The sequence below is a fragment of the Temnothorax nylanderi genome, unplaced genomic scaffold (assembly GCF_030848795.1).
Source record: "Temnothorax nylanderi isolate EJ_2023f unplaced genomic scaffold, tnyl_v1.0 TNYL_tig0089_pilon, whole genome shotgun sequence".
Taxonomy (NCBI): Eukaryota; Metazoa; Arthropoda; class Insecta; order Hymenoptera; family Formicidae; genus Temnothorax; species Temnothorax nylanderi.
The window spans coordinates 757855-781575 of record NW_027249151.1 but is presented as its reverse complement, the minus strand read 5'-3'; the positions used below and the strand labels follow the sequence as shown (position 1 = coordinate 781575).

The 23721-nt window shown below is 44.9% G+C and overlaps 1 protein-coding gene across 1 annotated transcript in view; it reads right to left on the bottom strand.

The window, feature by feature from the left end:
• Positions 1 to 5679: 5679 nt before the first annotated feature.
• Positions 5680 to 23721, bottom strand: part of Pi3k21b (uncharacterized) — a 33126-nt gene continuing 15084 nt past the window's right edge. The window contains exons 2-3 of the mRNA XM_071710438.1: positions 10521 to 12276; positions 5680 to 5847 (exon numbers count right to left, since the gene is read on the bottom strand). Of these exons, the coding sequence (XP_071566539.1) occupies positions 5695 to 5847; positions 10521 to 11744 (1377 nt within the window). The 5' untranslated portion in view covers positions 11745 to 12276 and the 3' untranslated portion in view covers positions 5680 to 5694. The remainder of the gene's footprint in view (positions 5848 to 10520; positions 12277 to 23721) is intronic.

The following is a 23721-nucleotide window of genomic DNA, read 5'->3' as shown; positions in this document are numbered from 1 at the left end:
AGATTTTACATCTTTTTTTTTTAATACATGTCGCTTGAGTTAAGTTAGGTAATATAATTTTGTGAAAAGATATAAAGCTACCACTTAGGTTAGATACATGTCACTTGAGTTAAGTTAGGTAATATAATTTTGTGAAGAAGAAATTAAAGATTTTACATCTTTTTTTTTTGAAATACATGTCACTTGAGTTAAGTTAGATAATATAATTTTGTGAAAAAGATATAAAGCTACCACTTAGGTTAAATTTTGAATTTACAAAATACATTGCGTGTACTTGGCACTTTTTTTTACCTTTTTTGAAAAAGGTAATTTGTACTGATTGTTTTAACGTCTCGCCGGCGTCGACGCGACTGAAAAATTGCGTTTTCCACCTCCAACGACTCGATCTTGGAATCTAGTTTGAGAAACTCTTCTATCGTTTAAGGAACGATTAAAAAGTTATCGAAAAGTCAGAAGCACGTACACTCTTTAAATGTACTTTTCTACGAAAGCATTAAAATTCAAACGTTACATTACGCTGCGAATTCTCTGTTACTCGCGCAAAGCAAATTTCAAACAGTCGACCCTTTGATAAAAGACATTCTTTTCCAAGAGAGAAGAGGAAGCTCCTCCTGCAAAAGGGAGATTCGAAGAGAAAAGTTGAACGGAAGACGCGGAAAATAGAACGCGAGCGCGATTTCATTTTACCTAAATTGTCTCTGTACCGCAAGAAAAATAAATCCGGTTCCACGGAGAGCACTTCCGGCAGCTGGCTTCTTTTTCGAATTATTCAGCTATGCGCGCGCGCGCGCGTTCTCGCGCGATGGCGCGCTATTTCGGCCGGCGCCACGGCGCGCAGTGGGCCAAACGCTATTATTAGCGGCGACAAGCCGGCAAAAGTAAAGTGATCGATATATTACGCGGCCGTGCGAGAACGCGGCGATAAAATTTGACGCGCTCGTTATTTTATTCCAAGTGCCAAGAGACCGGCTCGGAAGAATTCTGCTGCTTCGCCACAGGGAGAGAATTTGCCCGAAGTACTCGCGCACTTTGCGCATCCCCCGTTTATTTCTCGCGCAAACAAAACGTTCAGGGAGCACTGTAAGAAGCGGATTTTATTTTAGAAAGGTCCGCCGTAAGTCACTTCAATAAAATAATTCCTCGGCAATGGGTTCTTAAACCGATGTGTCTAACGTGAATTAAATTCTTCATAAAACCGAATTGAAAAGAATCCCTCGGAAAAGCAATGGCGAAACGTGTTTATATAGGAAGAGAGAATCGCGGCGAAAAAATTAAGGGAGATACCGTTCTTTTATTATCTCGCCGCGCATTCGTCGCGGGAAAATCTGGCCGAAGGACATGCCGAGTGGGAGGCACAAACGATTTTCTCGCGCTAAAGGAACATGCAGTGTCGATTTACGAGTCAATTAGTATGATAATACGCGATTTACGCTCGGAGTAGCCTTGGCGAGACCCGCACTTTTGCCCCGTGAGGAACGCTGAATCGAAGCTGAATTCACAAGAATCCCTATTTGAGGAGGTTCGACAATCAGAAACCGATTTGATAATCGGAAATCATGGTGAAGAAAAGTTTCTCAATTTATCCGAGGTACCAATTCTCACGAAAGTGTATAAAAGACATAAAAGTTGATTCCAAACCGAAGAATGGAGCAAGTAATGTCGATTTCTATCAATGTTGATTAACTTTAATCTCGGTTTAATTTATTTTTATCTTATTCTAATTCTAAGAACTCCAGAAAAAGATAAAAAGTAAGTTAAACCGAGATTAAAGTTAATCCATATTGATAGAAATAGACATTAATAGAAGAGTTCCGTCTGACTCTTCAAGATCAATCCAAAGTATAGTAACAATCGACGCAAACGAATCTCCGGATGCGATATTGGTTTCGTGACAACCCAGTAATATTCCCGCACAATTATCGATCAGCGGACGGACGATTCGGCCTCTCGAATTAACGCATCCTAATTTATTCTTAGTCCGCGTCCGGATTTTCAGGCGTGACTCCATCAGGCGGATTTTTGCAATTCAAGCCGCTTTTATTACACGCCCGCGCGAGCGAATGAGCGCAATTACCGTCTCGCACGACCGCCGCGCCGCCGCCACCGCCGACGCCACGCCGTGGAAAACGCGCGGGTGTAATTACAATCCAAAGAAACGCCCGTTTTCCCACGGCGAACATCGGTGCCGAGAACTTAGGCCAATACGGCCGGCCGGCGTGTAATTCGATTGTCCGTCTCGACCCGTTACTCCGCGCGCGCGGGCCTCTCGCATAATTATGATAATGCGGCGCGTGGTAACGCGCGGGGAGGGGGGGAGGGGAGAAAACGCATGCACGATGCGATCATTACAGCGGCGTAGCTACCGCGCGCGGCGGGAATAAGAGGAGTTTAACTCGCTATTATCGCTCCTTCTCTTGCCCGATACTTAAAAAAAATGTTAGAAGATACGCGCGAAAGATAAAAGCGCTGCATTCCGCTTTAACGCTAGACGCTTTTAATAATGTCAAACCAAAATTTTTTTAATTGCATCTGCACGCTTGTACTGTCGACGCAGGTACTTATTGCGAAAGAACTCAAATTCGACGTTACCTAAAACGTGTATCTTAATAGTGGCTGTAACAAAGCAATGCAACGGCACTAATAAGATACTCAAGACTCGCATAAGAATGCAATGATTCCAGCTACGCCACTGAATCGTTATGAACAAATTCTCTGGTCACCGGGTACAAAAGGCTGCGTCTCGCAACGTAGAAAAAAAGCACCTTCGCATTGTGTTCCGTGGAATTGCATATATTTCGTAGAGTTTATACTTATATCCCGCCAATATATGTGCGCGTTTTCATTGCGGCCGCATTTATTTAGCATTTTAACTATGCACGGCGCGGTCATTAAGAAGGAAAAAGAGGAAGCAAAAAAATATAAAATAAGACTTAGTCAGCGGATATAAAAAAAAGTCGCGACTTACAATATGAAATTGTTTTTCTGATATATTTCGTAACAGAATTTATTTTATGTTGCACGTTGGCGATAGTAAAGGCTACGCCTTCACGACTACAATATTTATCTAATATTGTTTCAGCGCGTTATCAATCATAAGATGTACGTTTCATATCTTATCCATTATTGTTGAAAATATTTTATTAACTCTCTATAATCAATATTTCTTTATAACAAATATGTTGTAATTATTAAGGCAGATTTAATATTACATTACATTATTTTTCGTAGGCATTTCTTAGAATTTTAAAGGATTTAAAGAAAACCGTTCTTTTATATGTTGCTAAATTTGCCGTTGCGACATAGGTACAGAATAATAATAATAATGGATGCGATAATAAATATATCGTTATTTATGTCGAAATACCGAAAATGCGAGGAGTTATAAATAATGAATTATCGCGATACTTCGTGGCACGGCAAATTACATTTCATGCATTACTTATGCGATAATCCTGCCACAATTTTTTTCCACTGACAGCGATACAGAAAGCGATTGCGTTGGAATTAGAGTAGCTGCGTGGTAATAGAATCGCGGTAGATGTACAAAAATCGTGTCGGTCAATCTTGTTGTCTTAATAAAAAGAGCGTCTCTCAAATCGCAGAGCTATTAAGAAGTTAATAAAAAAACGCGATAAAATGCATCACGGAAAGTGACGCGCTGCGTCGATAAAAGTGATCTCATTAAATCAAGCTCGCCTTCCACCCTCCCGCTGCATAACGTATCGATTTTGCGTGTTAGACTTTACAGTGAGAGTGTAGTAACGCTGCTGAAGATAAGCCGGAATCGCAACGAATCTTCTTCGCTCGGCGACGAGATGAAGAAAGTCGCCGGAGCGCCGAAAGCGCCCGAAAGCTCCGCGAGTCACTTCGTGATCGACGATAAAGAAAAATCGGCGCGGAACGGCGTGGAAGAGAGAGATATATCGAGAGGGGGATTCGATAAAGACTCGACTGTGGCGTACCAGCAGACGCTACAGGGCAATTACAAGGTCAACGGGCCAAGGAAAACGTCGTCCAGATACTCTCGGCTCGAGGTCATCGTCTCTGCCGAGCACTCTAGCCGAAGAATTTTTGATCGCGCGATTCCGCCTTTTTCGCTCCCGATGCGACCCGAAACGAGCGAAGACCAAGGACTGATAATTCATAAAGCAAAAAAAATCAAAAGATTTTTACCATTCGCAATAAAAGATGTCGTTTCACTACTTTTTTTACTTCAGAAGTGGAAGCTGCGAGTTGACAGATCTTCGTGTAAAAATTCATGTAAGACTAGAGTGTGAAATTCGTACGAAACTGCGTTCCAACACATTTATAGATACGTGAAAGATGTTGAAGTCGAAAGAAAAATATTAGCGAATTTCATCCTATTATTAGACGGCTCAAGGGGACTTATTTAATTTCGGAATGTGGCAATATACATTGAAGTAAAAATAAAACGCTTTAAGACAAACTTCTCTTCCTTCCGAAAATCCCCCCCTAAAAAATTTATAACGTGGAATAAATAACTGAAAATTTATCGGCCATAAGGCGGATATTCGGTCAAATATATACCACGTGCGTGTTCGAGCTTGCATGCCAGCAATATATATCGAATTTAAACCTGAAGAATTGGAATATGTGCGCATGCTAAAAGTAGAAATATAGCTCAGAACAAATTGCTGACGATTGTTTGTCGCAGAATTAAATTTCAATCAAGTGGGACACGAAAATGCAAGAAACTTAATTTGCATTTTTTTTGCACGTTTCTATCTCGTGATCATGCGTTTCGCGATCGCGAATGCTCATCGCAAAAATCGAACAGCGCCCCGTTAGATCGTTCGATATTCGCCGAACAGTTTCTCTGAACACATAAATCTTTCCATTCGATAATAAGATAAATAAACAGTCTTCCACGCAATCTCCTTGCGCAGTAGCACGGTATGGTGCATTAATTCCTACTGCTAATTAGTTCTAATAAGCATCTAACAGACGCATTTTTCTAAACCGAGTTAATGGGAAAGGATTAATTAACCGATCACGAAGAAAATGGCCGGTTATCATTAGGAATTTGCCGGAGCTTTTAGAATCGTCGGTGAAATTCGAGAAAAATTTCATAATAAAGTAATTAACCAACGAGTGAATGAGAACAGAGTATTATCGCTCATTAAATCTAAATCTGTTTCAAGATTAATATAGGAATCGATTTAATCTCACCATTCCGTTGCAATTGGCGGAATATGGATAAACGATATTAGAAAGCAAAAACATCTCATTTAATCTTTGCTTAGTTTTTTAAGTATTGCTTTAACTAGTAATTTACAATCTTAACTTATGTTTAACTCTATGAGTATATAGCATTTTTAGTATATAGCATTATTTCGAAATCGTTGCACTAATCTTGTAAAAAAAAAGCGAAGTAGAGTACGTTATAATAACTCCTTTGTATGCCTTCATTTAGTAGTTTATCATTCATTAAATTAAATGGTTATAATCAGCTTGTTATCAGGATTACTATATTATAGTAAAAGCAGAATAAAGAGTGTGATTTACGAATAAAAGAAAATCGATCCTGATTATAATAATATAATTTAATACGGATAGCAATCACGAATGTCCCACATTTGAAGCTCCTTCGTTCCGAGGCGGCTCTAAGTCCGCCGAATGGCATTGGCTACTTTAATCCCGAGATATATGGACGACCGGTATGCTAATGAGTAATTAAGATGATCCGCTTACCATGAGCTTTTCCCGATCCAGATGAAGCAGATCGCTGCCTTTGATGTCCTTCGATTTGAAGACGTCCGCATAGCGGTACAGATTTAAGGCTGACATCCATTCAACTACGTTCACCGACGTCCACTCACTGACAGGCTGCGAACAGAGAAACGAGAAACGTAGATCGTAGGTGGGCATCGATGGCACGAGATTCAGCGAGACGACTAATCGAGCCAAGTCCACTTACGCACGAGGAAGCACGCGCGCGCGCACGCACACACGCGTGCACTTCGAGACATATTTACACGGCTTGACTGGCCATAATCCCGGTCGGATCGTGAGAATTACAAAAAAAAAGTAACGCAAGTTACAAAAAAGAAATAAAACAATGTAAAACTGCTAGGCAAATGAAGCAATAATGATAATTGATAATAATGTAATATCTTCAATAAAATTGAATTGTTTTCATAATTATAATCACGCATTCTAGACAAAATATTTCACCTTGAAAGCTTGAATGGCAGAACTTTGCATAAACACGGAGTCGATTTTCAAAAACTCAGCATTTCTCGCGACCTTCTGATTTTTAATATTAAGTATATTTGTAGCTGTATCTCAGATTAATACTCTATAAAAATAAAATTTATCTCAAATAATATTAAATGCCACGTTCTGCGTTTATCTATCTCGCTAGAAATCATTATCGTATAAAATCGTCAAGTACGATTCTCAGATATTCTCAGATTAGAATCTTTTGACAATGGATAAAAATATGATCCGGGAGTATCATCGACAGTGAACCGTGTAAAATCCTCTTTAATGCGCATGATTAATCGATTCTTTGCAAGCGGAAGCAGATAATGAGCCAGGTCTGTCCCGTTTGCCAGAGCCGAGAATGCACGCGCTTATTATCCTCGAGATTTTCAAATGAGAATCGCGCGACGATTTCCGGCTTCGTCACGATCTATTAGAATTTTTGTGTTTTCGTTAGTACAACAATGACATATTAATTTCTTTCTAAACCGTGAACTCCAGAACTCCGCTTTGCAGAACGATTCGCACAGTAAATTGGAACAATCACCTCTCGTTAATCGGTTGAAATGGAAGAGTGAAAGTCGGAATAATAATGTAGATCTCTTCAGATATACGTCTGATTCCAGATATCTGATTTTTTTTTCCCCGGGCAATAAGAAGAGATTCGCTAAATTTTTAACCGAGTACTTTGTTCGAGTTGCTATTTCGGAGATTACAACACTGTGCATTTTCGATTAATTAACGACTGACGTATTTTTGTGAATAATCTAGCTTTTAAAATAATATTTTAACATTATATAGGATCAAATAAAATGCTAATATATGTTGCTAATCTTATTATTAGCAATGTATATTGCCATGATTAAGATAAGTTCCTGATTTAATTAAGATCTTTCAAGTATATTTCAAGGAATTTTAGCGAGTTTCATGGTTTTCGTAATTATCGTAATAGTTATCGTAATAAATATGTCAATTTCTCTTTAAAAAAAGTTCAATCGAATCACTTACAATTAGATTTGTTTTTACGTGTACATTCGATATGGTTATGGCTTGATAATGATACAAGCTATCTTTATTATGGCGAGCCCCAGAGAACACCTAATCGTATTTCTCCGCATCGTTATACGTTTGGTTAATAGGAAACTAACTCGCTGCAATCACAAAATAGCATTGTGTTTTTTCCCGGAAATTTTCCAAATTTAATTATTCTAAATTCTTATCCTTTCTCTGAATACCATGTTAAAACATTTATTTACTTAATAGATCAAAAATAAAAATTAGAAATAAATTCTAAAAAATAAGTTTTCTGCCATCAGTCCATTAACGCAAAATCTCCGTCAGCTTTAATTGAATGGAAATTGAAAATTCAAATATCATCAGTGATCTTCATTTAATTATCGACAAGTGGTTAAACCCTCGACGGTAACAAAAGCGGCACGCTATATATACCGTCATACAATTATAACAATATTTCCATCGTATCAATATTTCCATACTAATATTCTATGATTGATAATTATGATTATCAGTTAACGATTATTTAATGCATACGTGCGTAATATCTACACGTATTTCATCATTACGCAAATTATACAAAAAAAGGCAACAAAAAGGAAGAAACTTACATCTAGCTAGAATTCTTTTTTTGCGAACGACTCTATTCTCTCTCTCGCTCTCTCTCTCTCTCTCTCTCTCTCTCTCTCTCTCTCTCTCTCTCTCTCTCTCTCTCTCTCTCTCTCTCTCTCTCTCTCTCTCTCTCTCTCTCTCTCTGGAGACAAGTGCTGTTATCCGATGCCGATCGGCAAGGATTACGTAAAAACCGCGCGCGAGAATCTTCTCCGGATTTTCTCGATCCCGAAGATAAGACGCGTCGCCGAGCGTTTAACGCGCCCGCCGCGCGACCGGCCAGCCGGTCCGATTAGATAAATCGACGCGCGATCGGAGGCGCGGCGAGAGGAAGGGAGGCGAGGTGATGCGAAGAGAAGAGACATCTCCGTGTGCCGCCGCTGCGGCTATCGGGTAGCCGAGGGTCCGATAAAGAAGCATAAAAAGTGCGGAAAAAAGAAAACGTAACCTCTCGCCGTAACCCCGAGTCCGCGATATGACGACAGCCGCGAGATAAGCCTGTCGTCCTCGTCCGAATAATCCGCGCCAGCCGGCAGCGCGTGTTACATCCGCGCGCGTTTATCCGCCCGTCCGCGTCCGTCCGTCCGTTCGATCGACCCGCTCGATTAATCTCCGTCGAGAGATCGTTTCTTCCTCGCCACCACCGTACGCTACAACATCTCACCGGCACCGGCGCGCGAGAATTAAATCGCCGACGTCGCAAATTTTTGCGACTCGACCCGCTTAATCTAGGATGCTCGCCGCGGGGAACTTATTTCGCGGAAGTCATCATCTCTGCGACGGAAATCCTGCCGTGATATAGCGAGCGGTGACGTTTATGGGACGCCTTTTCTTCGAAGAGGTTTTGCAGCGATCGATATGCTCCGCGCACCCCGATCTAAAATCACGCGTGGAACCCAAAAACGCTGCGACAGCGACGGATCTACGTGACGAGGATGCGCTAAGATGACTTTTACGTTTAACTCGTTAAATTTGATTGAGGATAAAATTCGAGACTTGCGCGAATATTGACTCTCTTATGACATCGTCCGTTGTAATGACTCTTGTGCTGCAATTAGACATAAATACACTACATTTACTCCACTTAATCTGTTCAGTCATCTGTGAATCACGGCTTACCGCTTTGTACCGCTACGAGAGCCTATTTCAGTTTTCTTAAATTATGATAGTTAAAAGATGTAAAATGTTTATTGCTTCCCGCGTTTAGATGATTAATTTCATTACGACTTTCACCTATTAATTTTCATTCCGCATCGGCAAAATAAAAAGATTGTTTACGTAACATATAGTTTATAAAAAAAAAAACCATTAAGTTTACATTATTTCAATTTTCTTTAATGTGTATTCTTACGTGTATAAGAAATCGATATCAGCACAGCAAATTTCCAAAATTATATATAGTTTATGAAATTGATAATTTTAAATCTAATTAATTTTGTTCTCGCATTGTTGTGGTAATAAGAAACGCGCAGTTTTAACTCGGATTACTTTATCTTTATTTTAGTTATATTATCGTTATATTATCAGCTTCTACAAAAAAATAGAAAAAAGAAAGAGATGACATTTAGATCTCTTACCCCTTTTTTTCCTATCACAATTTTATGGCAGACGCCATCGAATTTAGGTCGTTACGCTATCGAATTTCGAGTAGACCTCGCCCTGATAACGACACGCCGTTCGTGCGTTTATGTAAAATTTGCGATTATAATGGATATAAAATTCACATCCCCTTAAATAGATTTCATGGTATGGTATATGGAATCTATGCAGATCTAAACGGTTCGAAATAGAAATAATTAATTTTTTCTTATATCGCTACTTTAGTATTCATCAAACTGCTTAAACTATCAATTATTTAAATTTAATCAAAAAGTTGCAAAGCTTTGTCAAACTAATACAAAAAGTTACCATAATTTCATTTAGTAAAGACAACTAAAAAAATTGAACACATTTATCGGAAAAAAAAACCGGAAGAACATAAACTTCGCATTTTGCCGCTACCGATTTTACGTGCAGAATGGCACGTCAAGATTTTCTGCATTTTATAATGCGTCAATCATCGTGAAACATAATCAAAGATAAATCCTTATCACCAGAAATATTACTTTCGAGTTTCCGAGCTTGATATTTCCGCGCGCTATGCGGTGTCTGGATACAGATGAAAAACTCTGTTTCGACGTCTGGATTTTCATCGTTAAAGTGCTATGTATATACTTTTGCCGTGAATATCGCGCGAGAATTCTGCGCGTTTTTTGTTTCACTGCGATAGTGCATGCGCGAGAGATAATTCTGCCGGTCTAAAAGTGTCATGGAACGCCTGTATGAAAGGTATATAGTGCGAGTTGCAAAACAAATCTCGTTCTATTTGTAAAATATTAAGTATACTAATAAAAACAAAGGATATATCGATAATATTACGTAGCTAAATTTCATGTTAAGAATTTCCTCGAATTCTTTAAAAAAATATTTGTTCAAAACGTGGCGACGGCTCAGGTCAAAATGTATCTTAACGAGATTCGTTTTACTTCTCGGCAAAGAGATTATGCCAGAGAAAAAAATAATAATAATGACGAAAGATATTGAAAGACGTAAAACCGTAATCGGAGTATAATTAATTCGAACGGTACGCCGTCCGTAACGATGTAACGAGGAACCACTGGCTTACTGACCTTGTCCTTGTCGTGAACCTGGCCCGGTAGCGCGTGACCCTTGGTAGTCCATTGGCACAGGTGCTGGCCGCTGTAGTCCGAGCACACGATGTGGAAGCACGCGTGGCACTCTGCAGGACATAGAGAACCGCACATGCAGCAGCATAGACTACTATTATCATCGCGCACCGTTCGTCTCGCTGCCAACCCCTCGTGGGTGGCTGAGCCCCTGCCGGCCTTCGCGCGACCGATCGAGTTCGCGTCGACGCCCTCTGCCACGGCAGGCTGCTGCAGCTGCAGCTGCTGCTGCTGCTGCTGCTGTTGCGCGCTGCACCAACACATGTATCGATGAAAGGACACCGGTCTCGCGCACACCGGTTTCGTGAAACTGATCTCGCTCTCGACACCGTCCGCCGCCGCCGCCGCCGCCGCCGCCGCCGCTGACGCCGCGGGCGTCGTCGTCGCGTCGTCGCGCGTCGATGTCGCGGTACGCGATTGCAGCTGCAACTGCTGCAAGGATTGCTCCTCGAGCTGAGCGGCCGCGACCGCCGCCGCCGCCGCCACCGCTGCCGCCGCCGTTCCCTCCCGATGCTGCCTCGTCGCCTGGTTATTATTACCGGCGATGTACCACCTGGGCGACACGTACGTCGCTCGCGCGACGTCGTACAGCTGACCGACGACGTGGTCACCGCCCGCGCCGTTGCCGTACGTCGCGAGGATCGACGGCGCGGTCGCGGATCCGATAGCGAGACTCTGCATCTGCCGTTGCAGTTGCATGCTCGCGGAACCGTTCAATGACGACGACGATGACGACGATGACGAGGAGGTGGTAGACGACGGCGCCGCGGCGCCGTTGGTCGCCGCCGTTGTCGCCGTCGCGGCGCCCTTGCGCAGCATGTAGTTGTCGGAATCGACGGCTAATAGTCGCGACATCGCCGTGGACTTAGCCTTGTTGTCGTCGCCCGTACCGGGACTGATCTTTGGCGAGCCCTTCGGCTCGAGCCGGGTGGATATCGTTGTGATTTGCTTATCCAGCTCGTCTGTGCAGGAGCCGACGATCGTCGCCGTCGTCGTGCTCGTACTCGTCGTCGTTGACGTCGCCGTCGTCGTCGTCGTCGTCGTCGTCGCCGCCGCCGCCGTCGACATCGATCCAGGAGAGAATAACTCCTGGATCCTGGCCTGGTGGTGCACTTGCGTCGCGGCTGCCGTGGCGGCCGCAACGGATGCGCTCGTTGCACGCTTCATCGTCGCCGCGGTCGATCATCAAGTGCTCGTCGCGAGACGGCTAGGTCTTCCTCGCCGATGCCGATGTTCTCGCGATTGACGCGTTGCTGCTGTTCGACGACCCAGGCGACGAGTCCTGCTCCTCCCGCGGGCCACCCGGGTTCCCCGACATCCTCTCGAAGTCTACGTGAATTCCCCGTCCGGTAGTTACACGCTCAATCGATCGCGACTCTCGAACGTCGGGGACACTTGGATCCTCAAGGTCGCTAGCATGATGAGCCGTCCTCCTACGAATTCCCTTGTCGCTCGTCGCCGGCGGTATCGGGTTCGCTGATCCTGCGCACGGTGACTGTGGACCCGTGAAGAAAATTCTTCAAGGCCGCCGCGAATGTGGCATATTTATTCGGTCGATACCGGAGTGATATCGCTCTCTCGCGATCGAAATTTCGTTCCTTCAAGGATTCTTCGACGTGGCGATTCTCCGACCGAAGATCCTCTTCGTTATCACGCCGGCTTCGTCGTTATTATTAATAGAGGCCACGCCGTGGATAAACTGATAGACGAACCGGGATGAGAGAGAGCGAGTTACAAGGAGACGAGAGAGAGAGAGAGAGAGAGGGAGAGAAAGAGAGAACCAAAGATACAGGAAAAGAAAAAGAGAGAGAGAGAGAGAGATAGACAGCCGCTCCCGTGGGTGTGACCTCGTGTAAATTCGTTTTCCATAAATCTCACTCCTACCACACACTCTCCCGTGGTCGCGCGCGCGGCGCGCTCTCACACACGACCTTTGTATAAACGCCGAGATTCGCTGAGCCGAACGAAACCGGTTTTGTCAAGCAACGACACCGAGCGATTTTCAAGCGTAGCCTCGCGCGAGCGCGAGCGCCGAGCGCCGAGTGTACGGGAATCCTCGTGGCTTATCGAGCGCGATCGCGGAGTAATCCCGGATGAAGCCGTGCGCCGAGGAGGTGAAACCGATCGTCCGCTCGTTAATCTGGAAATTCGTCCCGGACGAATTAATCCGTCGGAACGACGCTGCCTCGGATTATCCTCGGAGCAATTAATAATGGTGGATCAAGTCGAGGCTCCAGGTGGATCCACGGCGCGCGCGATCACTCGAAAGAGAGATTCCTCGGCGCGCTCGATCGCGGATCTCCGACTGATTCCTGAAACGTCGCCGGCCACTCCATCCACTTTGCGAGGGTCTCTCTCGCAGTTCTCGACGTACGTACACGTGGAGGTCGAGGAGAGTTCTCGTTTCCGTTGAGGAAACCGGCACAGAGCGCACCGGGTGATCGCGAAACTACCGGATCGGACGACGGGCAGGCAGACTGCAAAGACCGTCGCACGAGCGTCACGCGAACGTGGAAGTCACTCGCGGATAATTGGAGTCATCGCGAGCACTAATAGCGTTGAAACAACCAGCTCCTGTGTCCGCCGAGTCAGCGGCTCTCGTCAACTCGAGACGGGAGCCCGCTTATCGCCCGGGGTTCGCGCTGATCAGCAAGTAGATCCTCTCTCCTCACCTCGCTCTCCTCACTCGCCGCTCTCGTCACCTCGCCGGCGTTCGTTGTCTGCCGAACGAAGCGAGTAAAACGTGGGTCGCCTCTAATCTCCCCCGATGTGACGGAGTCGAGCCAATGTCGGTCGCGACACAGCTCGATCACGCAGCGCCGGATGGCCCATCAAGGACAACCCGCTAACTTCCTTTCTTCCTTTTGGCCACCTCCTGTCTTCTCCTCGCCGTCGACTGCGATTAAGCCTTACGTAGTACCGGATTGTCGATCAAGGACTCGTGTCTTCCCTCGTCGTTGTTGCTTTCTCCTTCGCGATTTCGTTTTCTTCAGTATCTCGCTTATTTCTCGAGTTCCTCTTCCCAAGTTCCTTCGGTGTTTCTTCGGGTATCGGCACGATTAAGAGTACGTAGCACTAAAATACGCAAGCACCAAATTCTCCGATCGAGGAGCCGTATCCTTCTTTCGCCGAAATCCGATCGGTTCCTCGCTTTCCTTTTCTTCCCGTCCTCTCTTCGCGGCTCCTTCTCGCGCTTCGCACGGTCGACCGCTTCGCTCGCCGGAACTGATCGCGCCGCTCGTCCTTATCACGTCCACCAGAAGGCCGCGACTGCCAACCGCTCGTTCGCGGACGGCCGTGTCTCGCCGGATCACTACCGCTGTCGTCCCGACGCTTTACCGACCGCGAGTCAGAGTCGGAGCAGCGGAGTTCGAGTGTACCAGGCTCGCCTCGCTCGTTCGTTCGCTCTCTCGCTCTGTCTCTATCTCCCTCTCCTTCCCCCCCCTCTCTCTCTCTCTCTCTCTCTCTCTCTGCCGGCAAGGTAGACCTCAGTGGCGGACGATCCTATTACCTCCTCTTCTCTCGGTCGACGATTCGCGGTCGTTTCCACCCGGTAAAGCCGTCCACGTAAGGTATCCTCTCGACGTCGGCGCCGCGATGTCCAACCTCCTGGTCTCTTCCTCCCGGTGACCCAACCTCTCCTTCCTTTTCTCTTTCTTTCTTTTTTCCCCTCTCTTCTCCTCCTAACGCGCGCTCTACGAGTTAACTACCCTTCGGAGCGGAGCTCTGCCCGCTTTCGCCCGTTTTTCCTCTCTCAGCGGAGGTCACCGCGTAGAGCCACGAGAAGAGAGGAGAGTCGATCGATCGGTCGGTCGATCGGCCGGTCCCCGTCCGTCCTCGTTCGCAGGTACTCGGCCGAAAACTCGCCGGTGTGACCGTCCGCGATCGCGAAGGCGGTGCGCGCGCGCACGCGCGCACTCGTACTCTTCGCGCACACACAGAGCACGCGCGCGGACGGTACACACGCACGCACGCACGCACGATGTACGTGCAACACGGCTGTTCTCCTCCGGTATGGAAAAGTCCACTGGGCCCTGCACTTTTTGTGCCAGCGGCCTGCCAGCTACACGCGCGCACACACCTGCACACGCCGCGGCGGCACACTCGTCACTCGCAACGCATACGTACACGATACCTATCTATCTGCCTATCCTTTTCTCCCTCTCTCTTCCCCTCTCTCTCGCTCTGTTTCATTCGGTGTCTCTCCCACACTCGGTCGATCTTTCTTTCTCTGTCTCCCTCTCTCTCTCTCTCTCTGTCCCGTCCCCTCCCCCACCAACCTCCTCGCCGTCCCTCTCGGGACTACTCGTTGCCGCTCTCTCGTTCTCTTTCTCTCTCTCTCTCTCGAGTCCTCTCTCAACGCGATCGTCTCCTCGCTGGCCGTGCACAGCCGGTCGGTCTCTACATGTCGAGTGTTGCCCGTGGGCCAAGTCCCTCCCTCCCTCGCTCTCACTCTCTCTTTCTCTCTTTTTCTCCTCTCACGATATATATGTATATATATATATATGTATGTATGTATGTATATATGTATATATATATCTTTCTCGTGTTCTCTCTTTAACCCTCTTCGACTCCCGCTCCGCCTGGTTCACTCTCCTACTCCAACTGTCTTTATCTCTGCCGCGGCGCGTGTAGCAAACGATTCGCACGTTTTGGGCTTTCACCCGGACTGATCCACCGACAACGACGACGACAACTACAACGACGAGACCGAAAGGCAGTCAGTCTCTTTCCCTTCGATTCCACTCGCGGACATATAATGTATGAACGCGCGGCTCCCCGGGGGACCGTCTCTGCGCGATCGTCTCCTACTCCCGGTGACCAAGCGCGATTTTTCAAACACCACCGTCGCCGCTGAACTCCTCTCCTGAGGGAGTCTCCGCTGGTTCTCTCCTTCCGAGACCCGACTGGACGGACGTTCGCTTCGTGTTCCGGTTCCCCGTTCGCTGACTCGCGCTGGCTGATCGTCGCCGTGCCGGACGACACACCGCCTCGTCTACGTGGACGGCTTCCGCGGAGGAGAATACCACACCGCCGGCGAGGCGCACAGCTGACCGGCCGGTCCGCCAAGCTCGGTCAATAGCCATAGCCAGCCGCGAGCTGCTGCCGAGGGTAGCTCGTGGTTCGGCGCAACGCCACCTCGGCCATCTCCGACATTCGTCGGTTCTTCCCGTGGCCTTTACGCCGAGCAGACTCGTGCCGGAACGACGCCGGGGCCCCGAGCCTCGTTCGTTTCAGCCCGATCGAACCGCCGGAATGGAAATTTCCTGCCGAACATTCCTAGGCGACGAGCGCGGATTGACCGAGCTGAACGAACGAGGAATACGCGCTTCTCGGGAATCGCCCTTCGAAATCCGTGATACAGTCCCGAGAAGCGCTTCAGCGTCGAACCGTCGCGATTTGCCAAATGATTCTGGCGTTAGGTATCAGCGGGTTGACCTTCGCGATGATGAGAATCGCGTGGATGACGGAGATCCGTTCGGTTCAGCTCGCGATTCGACTCTTCGCTCAGCGATCGCCCAGATTGAAGTTAATATTCAGAGTTGTTAATTCAGAGATGACGGTAGATTGATTCTCGGGGAAAGTATGATCGACGAAAGTAATTCGTTTGGTGAATTTTAGGCGATGTCTAGTTTTTCCGTAACGTTAGGAATTCCTCATCGATCGCCTCCGGTGAAACGATTGCGGGACCGCGCGGCGGCTTCTCGGAGCACCAAAAACTCCTCGCCGCTCGACGATCGTGTCCGATTGAGTCGGAATAAGAAGTCGGTGGTATCGCTCCCGGAATGTTGAAAATAAGATGCTTGACTGTGCGAGCACGTTGCGCTTGAAATGCATGCACGGTTGTGGTACTTTAAGGGGAAACCCAGTCGCGGATTTGCTGACGTGCTCCAAAGGTCTTTGTCTCTGCAGCCAGTTTTCCTCCAAGAGAATCGGAGCCGAAGACGCCCTCCTGGAAAAACTATAGAACAGTTTCGAGGTTCATTCTTGCCGGATTCGACCGGAATTGCACAATGGGAAGAATAAGCTTCGATTACTCTTGCCTTCGCGCTCGGTTCTTCGGGAACGATGACTAGATTTTCGAGACGAGTTTCTCGCAAAAAGTAGACTGGTGTTGCTTCGATATTCCTCGAATAGTGGCTATACTCATAGATTCGATCGCAAATGAGATTTCGTTTTGAATTGCATGACATCTGAAGGATCTCTCGTTTTCATGCTGAGATCTTCGAACGCAATCCGATTTAGAATCCGTCATATCACTCGTCTTCCTGTCGATTTTCCTACAGGCATCCATAATGGTATCCATAATATTCGTTTTCGAAATTTTGTTGGAACCAACGGAACCCATTTTTCGGCTTATCACGACGATGAGGTTAATTGATTCTTCATGATGACCTCACTCGCGACAGCCTCGATGACGAAAATTCGAATCGTTGTTCGTTTCCATGCGAGCCTTTTCCTGGGTAGCTCGATTTTTTTGCGAATTATTTGTTTAACGAAACAGCGGCGCGCGCGAGAAAACCGCTTCGCAACGGATATTGATCGGGCAACGAGAGCGAGCGTTGACATGAATTTTATAGTTAACGTGGCACGCATGGCTGGCGGAGGTTGATAATGTTCAATCAAACCCACGCGTCATTAAACAAATAAATCCCGGAAACAAAGACGGACAAATTTTGCTGCAAAATTTATAAAACGGGAGATACACACATATCTATCGTGCACAAAAAAAATATCTTTTTCAAGCGTATCTCGATATCACAAAAGAAAGCGATAAAACCAAACTGAATCAAATTCATTAAAACTTTGTCACCGTCGACCACAAAGGGGATACTCTCTTCAAAATTGCAACATTTGTAAATAGCATTCATTACGGAAATTGCAGCATTCTTGACATAATTTTACATAATACTAGTACGAAAAGAAATTATACAGTTGTTTTCCAACAGAATGTAAATAATAAGGAGGAACACTGTAATTTATCTCAAAAATTACGACAGTACACTTGGAAAAATTGGCATTGTTGTCCGCCTTTATCCGGCATGAACGTTGACACTTCCTCGATCGATTGCCTAATATATAATGCGATCAGGGCGATTAATGAAAAATTATCATCGAATCGCAATCAGTCTGCCACCTGAGGCAGCTGAGGCTCGCTCTTATCTAAGACCAGCTGCGATAAAGGACCGAATACTCGTTTGCCAATCGCTCACATACAAAGATTGCTATTAAACAGACAATACGGTGCGCGATCGCGTAACGAGGAAACTGTACGTTAACTCTGTTACGTGTATCAATAGAAACGACTCGGTACTCTCTGTTTGAGGTGTTCGATCCCTCCGGTGAAACCCATTCGTGTCAGACAGAATTCTATCATCGTCGAAACAAATATGAATCTTTACGATATTTTAAAGATACTTTACGATGTATCATTTAGCAAAGAACAACGATGTCAATATGTTAAAAGTCCGCTTGAAAACTAAGTAACGTAATCAACATCAAAGCCAGATCTTTTAATAAAGACGATTAATAAAAGAATCGTACCTTAATAATATTTAAAAACTTAAAGAAATCTTGAGACGTCTCGTCTTTCTTAGAACGTCCCATCCCTCTTTAATCCCTTCTTTGCACAAAGGGCAAGAGCTTCATCGACGCTTTTAGTTAATTATATAACTCTACTTATATATAAAGATACTCTAACTCTCTTTAAACTACAATCTTCATTAATTCTTACCGTAAATAAAAAAATTCGTCGTTTTAAGCAAAGTAAATACGATGCAAGGTATTTATTATTCTTTACATTCGCGTTTCAAACTATTTTCAGAAAGTATCTATGTATCTAAGCACATGGTTCTCACGTACGTGTTACGTTATGTTATTATTACGTAACATGTATAATAAAATAATAATACAGCATGCGTAAATAAAATATAAAAATAAAATATAACGTGATAAACTCACGTTACGTTACATTGATAAGCAGATGCCCAATGAACATGATTTTCGAGTGATCCGAAAGCTTTGATTTTCCGGCCAACTGGGCGAAAGAAAAGCGAAGACCGGCTAACGAGGCAATTTAAACCCGAATTTCGTAGATGCCCTCAAAGAAAGGAACACACGAGAAGGCCCTTTGATCAGACCTGCATACTCGATCGAGCGTTAATGTCGATACCTTTCGTACGCGATCGTTTGCGCGAGACGCGTGCATTATTTTGTCTTCTCCTTTTTTTCAAGCCGAGGCCCTCGATTGCACTCTCCCTCTTCAACCTGCCGCGAGATCCTTTTACCAACGAATCCCCAGCACTCGCTCTTATCGTAAAAGCGCACTACGCGGAACGGGGCGCAGGGACCAGGACGCGGGCGGACGAAGGGACAGGGAAAGGGACGTGAAAGTGAAAAGCGACTTTCCGAGCCAGCCGGTGTGGCGAAGGGCCCCTGGCGACGAAGGATGATCGAACCCTGCGGGCGAGCGCGCGTGCGCACCGCGACAGGCACGTCCTGTTCAAGGTCACAGGGCCGCCCACGCCGCACAGTCGTCCCTTCGCCCAGCGAAGACCCGGTGCCCTTTATTGAAATTCGGCGGATCGATTGTCGTGATTGTGGGAGAGCACTCTCTCTCTCTCTCTCTCTCTGTCTCTCCCCCTCTCTCTCTTTCTTTCTCTCGACGACGCACCCTTTCGAGTTGCGAGGACATGTTTAAGCGAGATTGCTCAGAAATATTAGGGCGGTTCTATTTCGGGATTATTTAAGCTTACACTGAGAAAAAAAAATCGTTGATTCAAAGAAATATTATTTGATTCAACTAAATGCAGCGGTCACGGGCTGTCAAGCTAACATTTGTTAATTCAAAAAATATTATATAAAATAAAATAAAATATTTCTTGATATTACTCACGTATATTTGATTTAAATATATTAATATTTACATTAAACAAATCACTACAACTAAACGAGTTTAGTCAAATTAACAACATTTTTTTCTCAGTGTACGAAGTATGTCCTTTGAAAAGAATTGTAACGAAGCGTAACTAAACAATCAACATAAATAACGAAAGCTATGTTTTCTTCATAGAAAAAGGTTTATTTCAGAGATACGTGAATCTCGACTTTTATATCCTGAGATTATTCAGAATGCCTACAATATAACTTCGTCAAGTTTATCACGAGATATGCGTCAGAGGGGTTCCAACCAAACCCCAACTTTTTAATAACTCTAAACATTTCAATTAAAATTCTAATCGCATCTGATATGTTTTAGTCAAATAATTTAATGCAACTTTAAAATATCTGACTTGATCACCCGCAAATTATTCCAATGATCAAGAAATTTGTATCGCGGACTTGCGTGTCTCTAAATAAAGAAAAAAAGAAAACATTATTAATGTTTTCTCTCGTCATCCTTCTAACGATAACGATCACCGATTGCATCGTTCGTGTCGAACACTCGCTCTGCATTCTCATTCGATGCGATTTGCAAAACGCACAGTGAAACGCATTCCGCGGCGATTTCGCACGCCATCAGGTATCTCTAATCTCACGCACTCGCGAATCGCATCCGATAATATCCAACTACGTACAATTCGAACTGGCAGCTGAAATAACACGCGACAAAAACCCGGAGATCCCGGATGCTTGCGGCGGGTGTTTGCTCCGCGAATTCGAGCGGCGATCGCAAATTCCACCGATCGTGACGCGAATTGCCGAGCGAGCGGCCGGTTCGATCGCGCGTCCGCAAAATCCAAGATCGATCCGCCGAGCGCGTTGCACTCCGCTCAACAAGTTCTAGCGCAAAGCGAAAGAATACTTGGACATAACTAAAAGGTCGAGCGAGTTTATAAATACTCTTATCGTCTCTTACAATCAATAGAAACAACGAAATTTATATATTTATATATATAAAATTAGATACATATTTTAGACTTTGCATCGTAATAATAAAAATCTCAAACACCTATTGTATTTCCGTGACAGACGATTATTTCGGACTCGAATAAGTATCTATTCCTTGTCATATATATTGACAGAGAAAAAGAAACGTAAAAAAAAAAAAACATTTGTTTCTCCTTTACTCTCTCGTGTACTTGTTTATCGAACTTAAAAATACCCGAAGGTCCCAAAGGGTTAGATACTTCCGTGTCACAGCCAAGATAAATAGCAAGGGAGAGCGCTTGTTTTCGAGGCTCCGCGAGGTTGCAGCGCAGGTTGCACGTGCACGTGATGCGTGCGGTACGAAAGTATCGCGGGGGCAAAATGGAGCAAAAACGGGCAGGCCGCTCCGTATTATACGGGCGCGGCCGTCCACATCGGTGCTGTGCTGCTGCATTTAATGATCGACGGAAGCCGCATCGTGCCCGTGTTATGCGAGCGATCGTTACGTATTTTAATTTAAAATACATAGATGGATAGGATGTTCCCTCTCCAGGTTCTTGTCGCCACGCTTCTTGTCGCCTACGAACTCATCGGCAAATAAATGTTTTACAATTCCCAACGCGAAATCAAATTTCAACAAGAAGTCCCGCTCTCGTAAAATTTCTGTTGAAGTAAGATCAGTTAAAATAGAATGCGCAAACACGTTTCTGCATATTTCATATAGTTTAATTTGCTCAATTAAAATCTATATTTTTCAAAAGTTTTATCGCACGACGACACGATAATAGATCTCTTCACGCTACTGTTCAGTTCGTGCCAATTATTTAAAAAAATGTTTGTTCCGCAAATGTTTTGCAAAAATTGCGACGATAATTCACCAAGTACAATTTTTCACCGAGGCGTATACGATAAATATGGGCATAACTTGATTTTAAGTTTTAATCGGCTCTACCGTAGCCATTTAAATCGGATTTCCTCTCGACGCATCGCGCTACTCATCAACGTCGTCACGCGTTCGGGTACCGCGATTATCTTTCATCGAAACGTCGACTCCTATCTGCATGCCTTTAATCGTCGCTACAACACGCGTCGCACGTGTAAAGACGGCACGGCACCAACGACGCCGGAGTAAATCGATGGTCCAAGAACATAGGCGATAATTTTTCGAGGGAAGCAAATTTTTTTCTTCTTTAGTAATTTGTCAAATCCAGAGTCGATTCTACTAAAATCGATAAAATTGATCAATCTGCACGATCACATTTTATTCAAATGCACTGCCTCTGCGATCGACTTTTGTGAGAACCACGCGATTTAGACGAGGCGATAAGTTTCGAATGCTACTTCGCAGTTTCGACGAGTGAAACTCAATCGTGCATTCGCTCGTGCTGGCTTAGCATTAATTTATCTGTACCGAGAAATGTCTATCATTACGTTACAAAAATCATGCTCAGCTACTGTTATTATAACCCAGATTTCTATGTCTCTATTAAACGCCCCTCTTAAGCAAAACTAAGGAGATGACTGATGCAAAGGAAATATAATGCAACTCGTAAGTAATGACAAGAAACTTGAACTTTTTATCTTTTTATGTAGTCTATCTGGAGTCTCATCTTCTCATCTAATTCGTCTAGAATACTGTTGGTAAAATCGAACATTACTATCAGTTATCATAATAAATTATAAAACTAGACAGGCGTAATTTATTTTAATTGTTCTTAAAGTTTAAAAAAAAAGTAAATAAAATAATACATATATATACCTAAGGCTACTTTCGCGTAATTCATGCCATTCGTGTATCTGGCTAACAAGCGCACTTAAGACATTCAGAATCTTCGGGACACTCTCTTCGCGAGATGCGAAAATTACCCCGTTTAGTCACGGAAGGAGTTAGACAGCGTCGACGCGATTCGAGGAGCGCCGAAAAACCCGCCGCGTTACCTTTTATCTCGATCGCGCGCGCGAATGTTGCACCGCCCGTGAACCTTCCGCGAATCGATCGCCGGGTTCCTTAGCGAGGATTTGCCGCTGGTGCAGAAAGACGTCGCACGCGATGGTCGCGATGGATCGTCGTGTCGCAATTTGCAAAATCGCGCGACGAGGAGCCGAGCCCCGAGGAGTCGTTAAACGCGTCGCGTTATAATACGCCGTTACATAACTCGCCGAACTGCGGAATATTTCGAATATCAATAATTAGGTAAATTAGGCACGCAATCGCCATCGATGACGAGAGTCCCCCCCCCCCCCCCGGTTCACCGGTGGCGATATTCTATATAGCTGTGTTCGTAACATTCTTAAAATTTTGCCGAGCGGCAATTTATTCGTCGCTGCCGACTCGATTATTCGCACTTTATCGAACAGCAAGAACAGAAAAGGAATAATTTAAGCGAATAAATTGAGGCTTTCAATAAATTTAATTTAAATTTCTTGCCGTGCGCGATGCAGAAATAATTAAAATCAACCGAATACCAAATATTAATTGGCGCATATCCGCATGCGGTTTGCAGAGCAATTAATTAAGTATATAAGGTTCATCAATTATCGTCTAATTAAAAAAATTAATAAAGGCCATTATCCCGTTCTGTTTGGATCGCGGAAACAAATATAATTTTTTTCCCTATACTTATTTCATTTAATTGACTCAAGTTTATTCGTCTTTAGTTAATTTGCAAACAGATTGATTCGACGCTAATTAATTTGTCAACATCGCCGCACGCTCCGACGGAACAATGGGGCATAAAGCTATAAATGGCGATTGTCCGTGGAAGCCTTTCGATCGCGCGGGCCGACTATCCTCTCGACCCTTAACCCGGGGAATCCCGAATTTCCCATAGCAACGTGACGGTGCACTCCATTACCCATGACCTCCGCGCCCCGAGCGCGCCTCCGCTGCGCTGCCTCTGTATCTGCGAATCAATGCAGCTCCGTCGCGTGCATCCCGGCATTTCCCGAAACGCGGCCGTAGACTAATTGCAACGGAAATTACGGCGAAAGAAAATCGTGCGCGCGTCCACGCACGCCACGCTATTCGCCGCGTTCGTCGTCGCGACGTAGGGAAGCCTCGCGTTCCCGACGCGCGTTTTCACGTTAAGTGAACCTCTCGGAATTCAGGCTGATCGACTCCGTGAAACAAAAAATACAGAAAATCAATATGAAGGTATAAATTAATCATGCGCCACTACTTTGTTACTAAAATTAAGAGATTTATCGAAAGTCGATCATATAGTCCGGTTTCCGACGGGTTCGAAATATAACTCACATTTTATATATTTGTCCA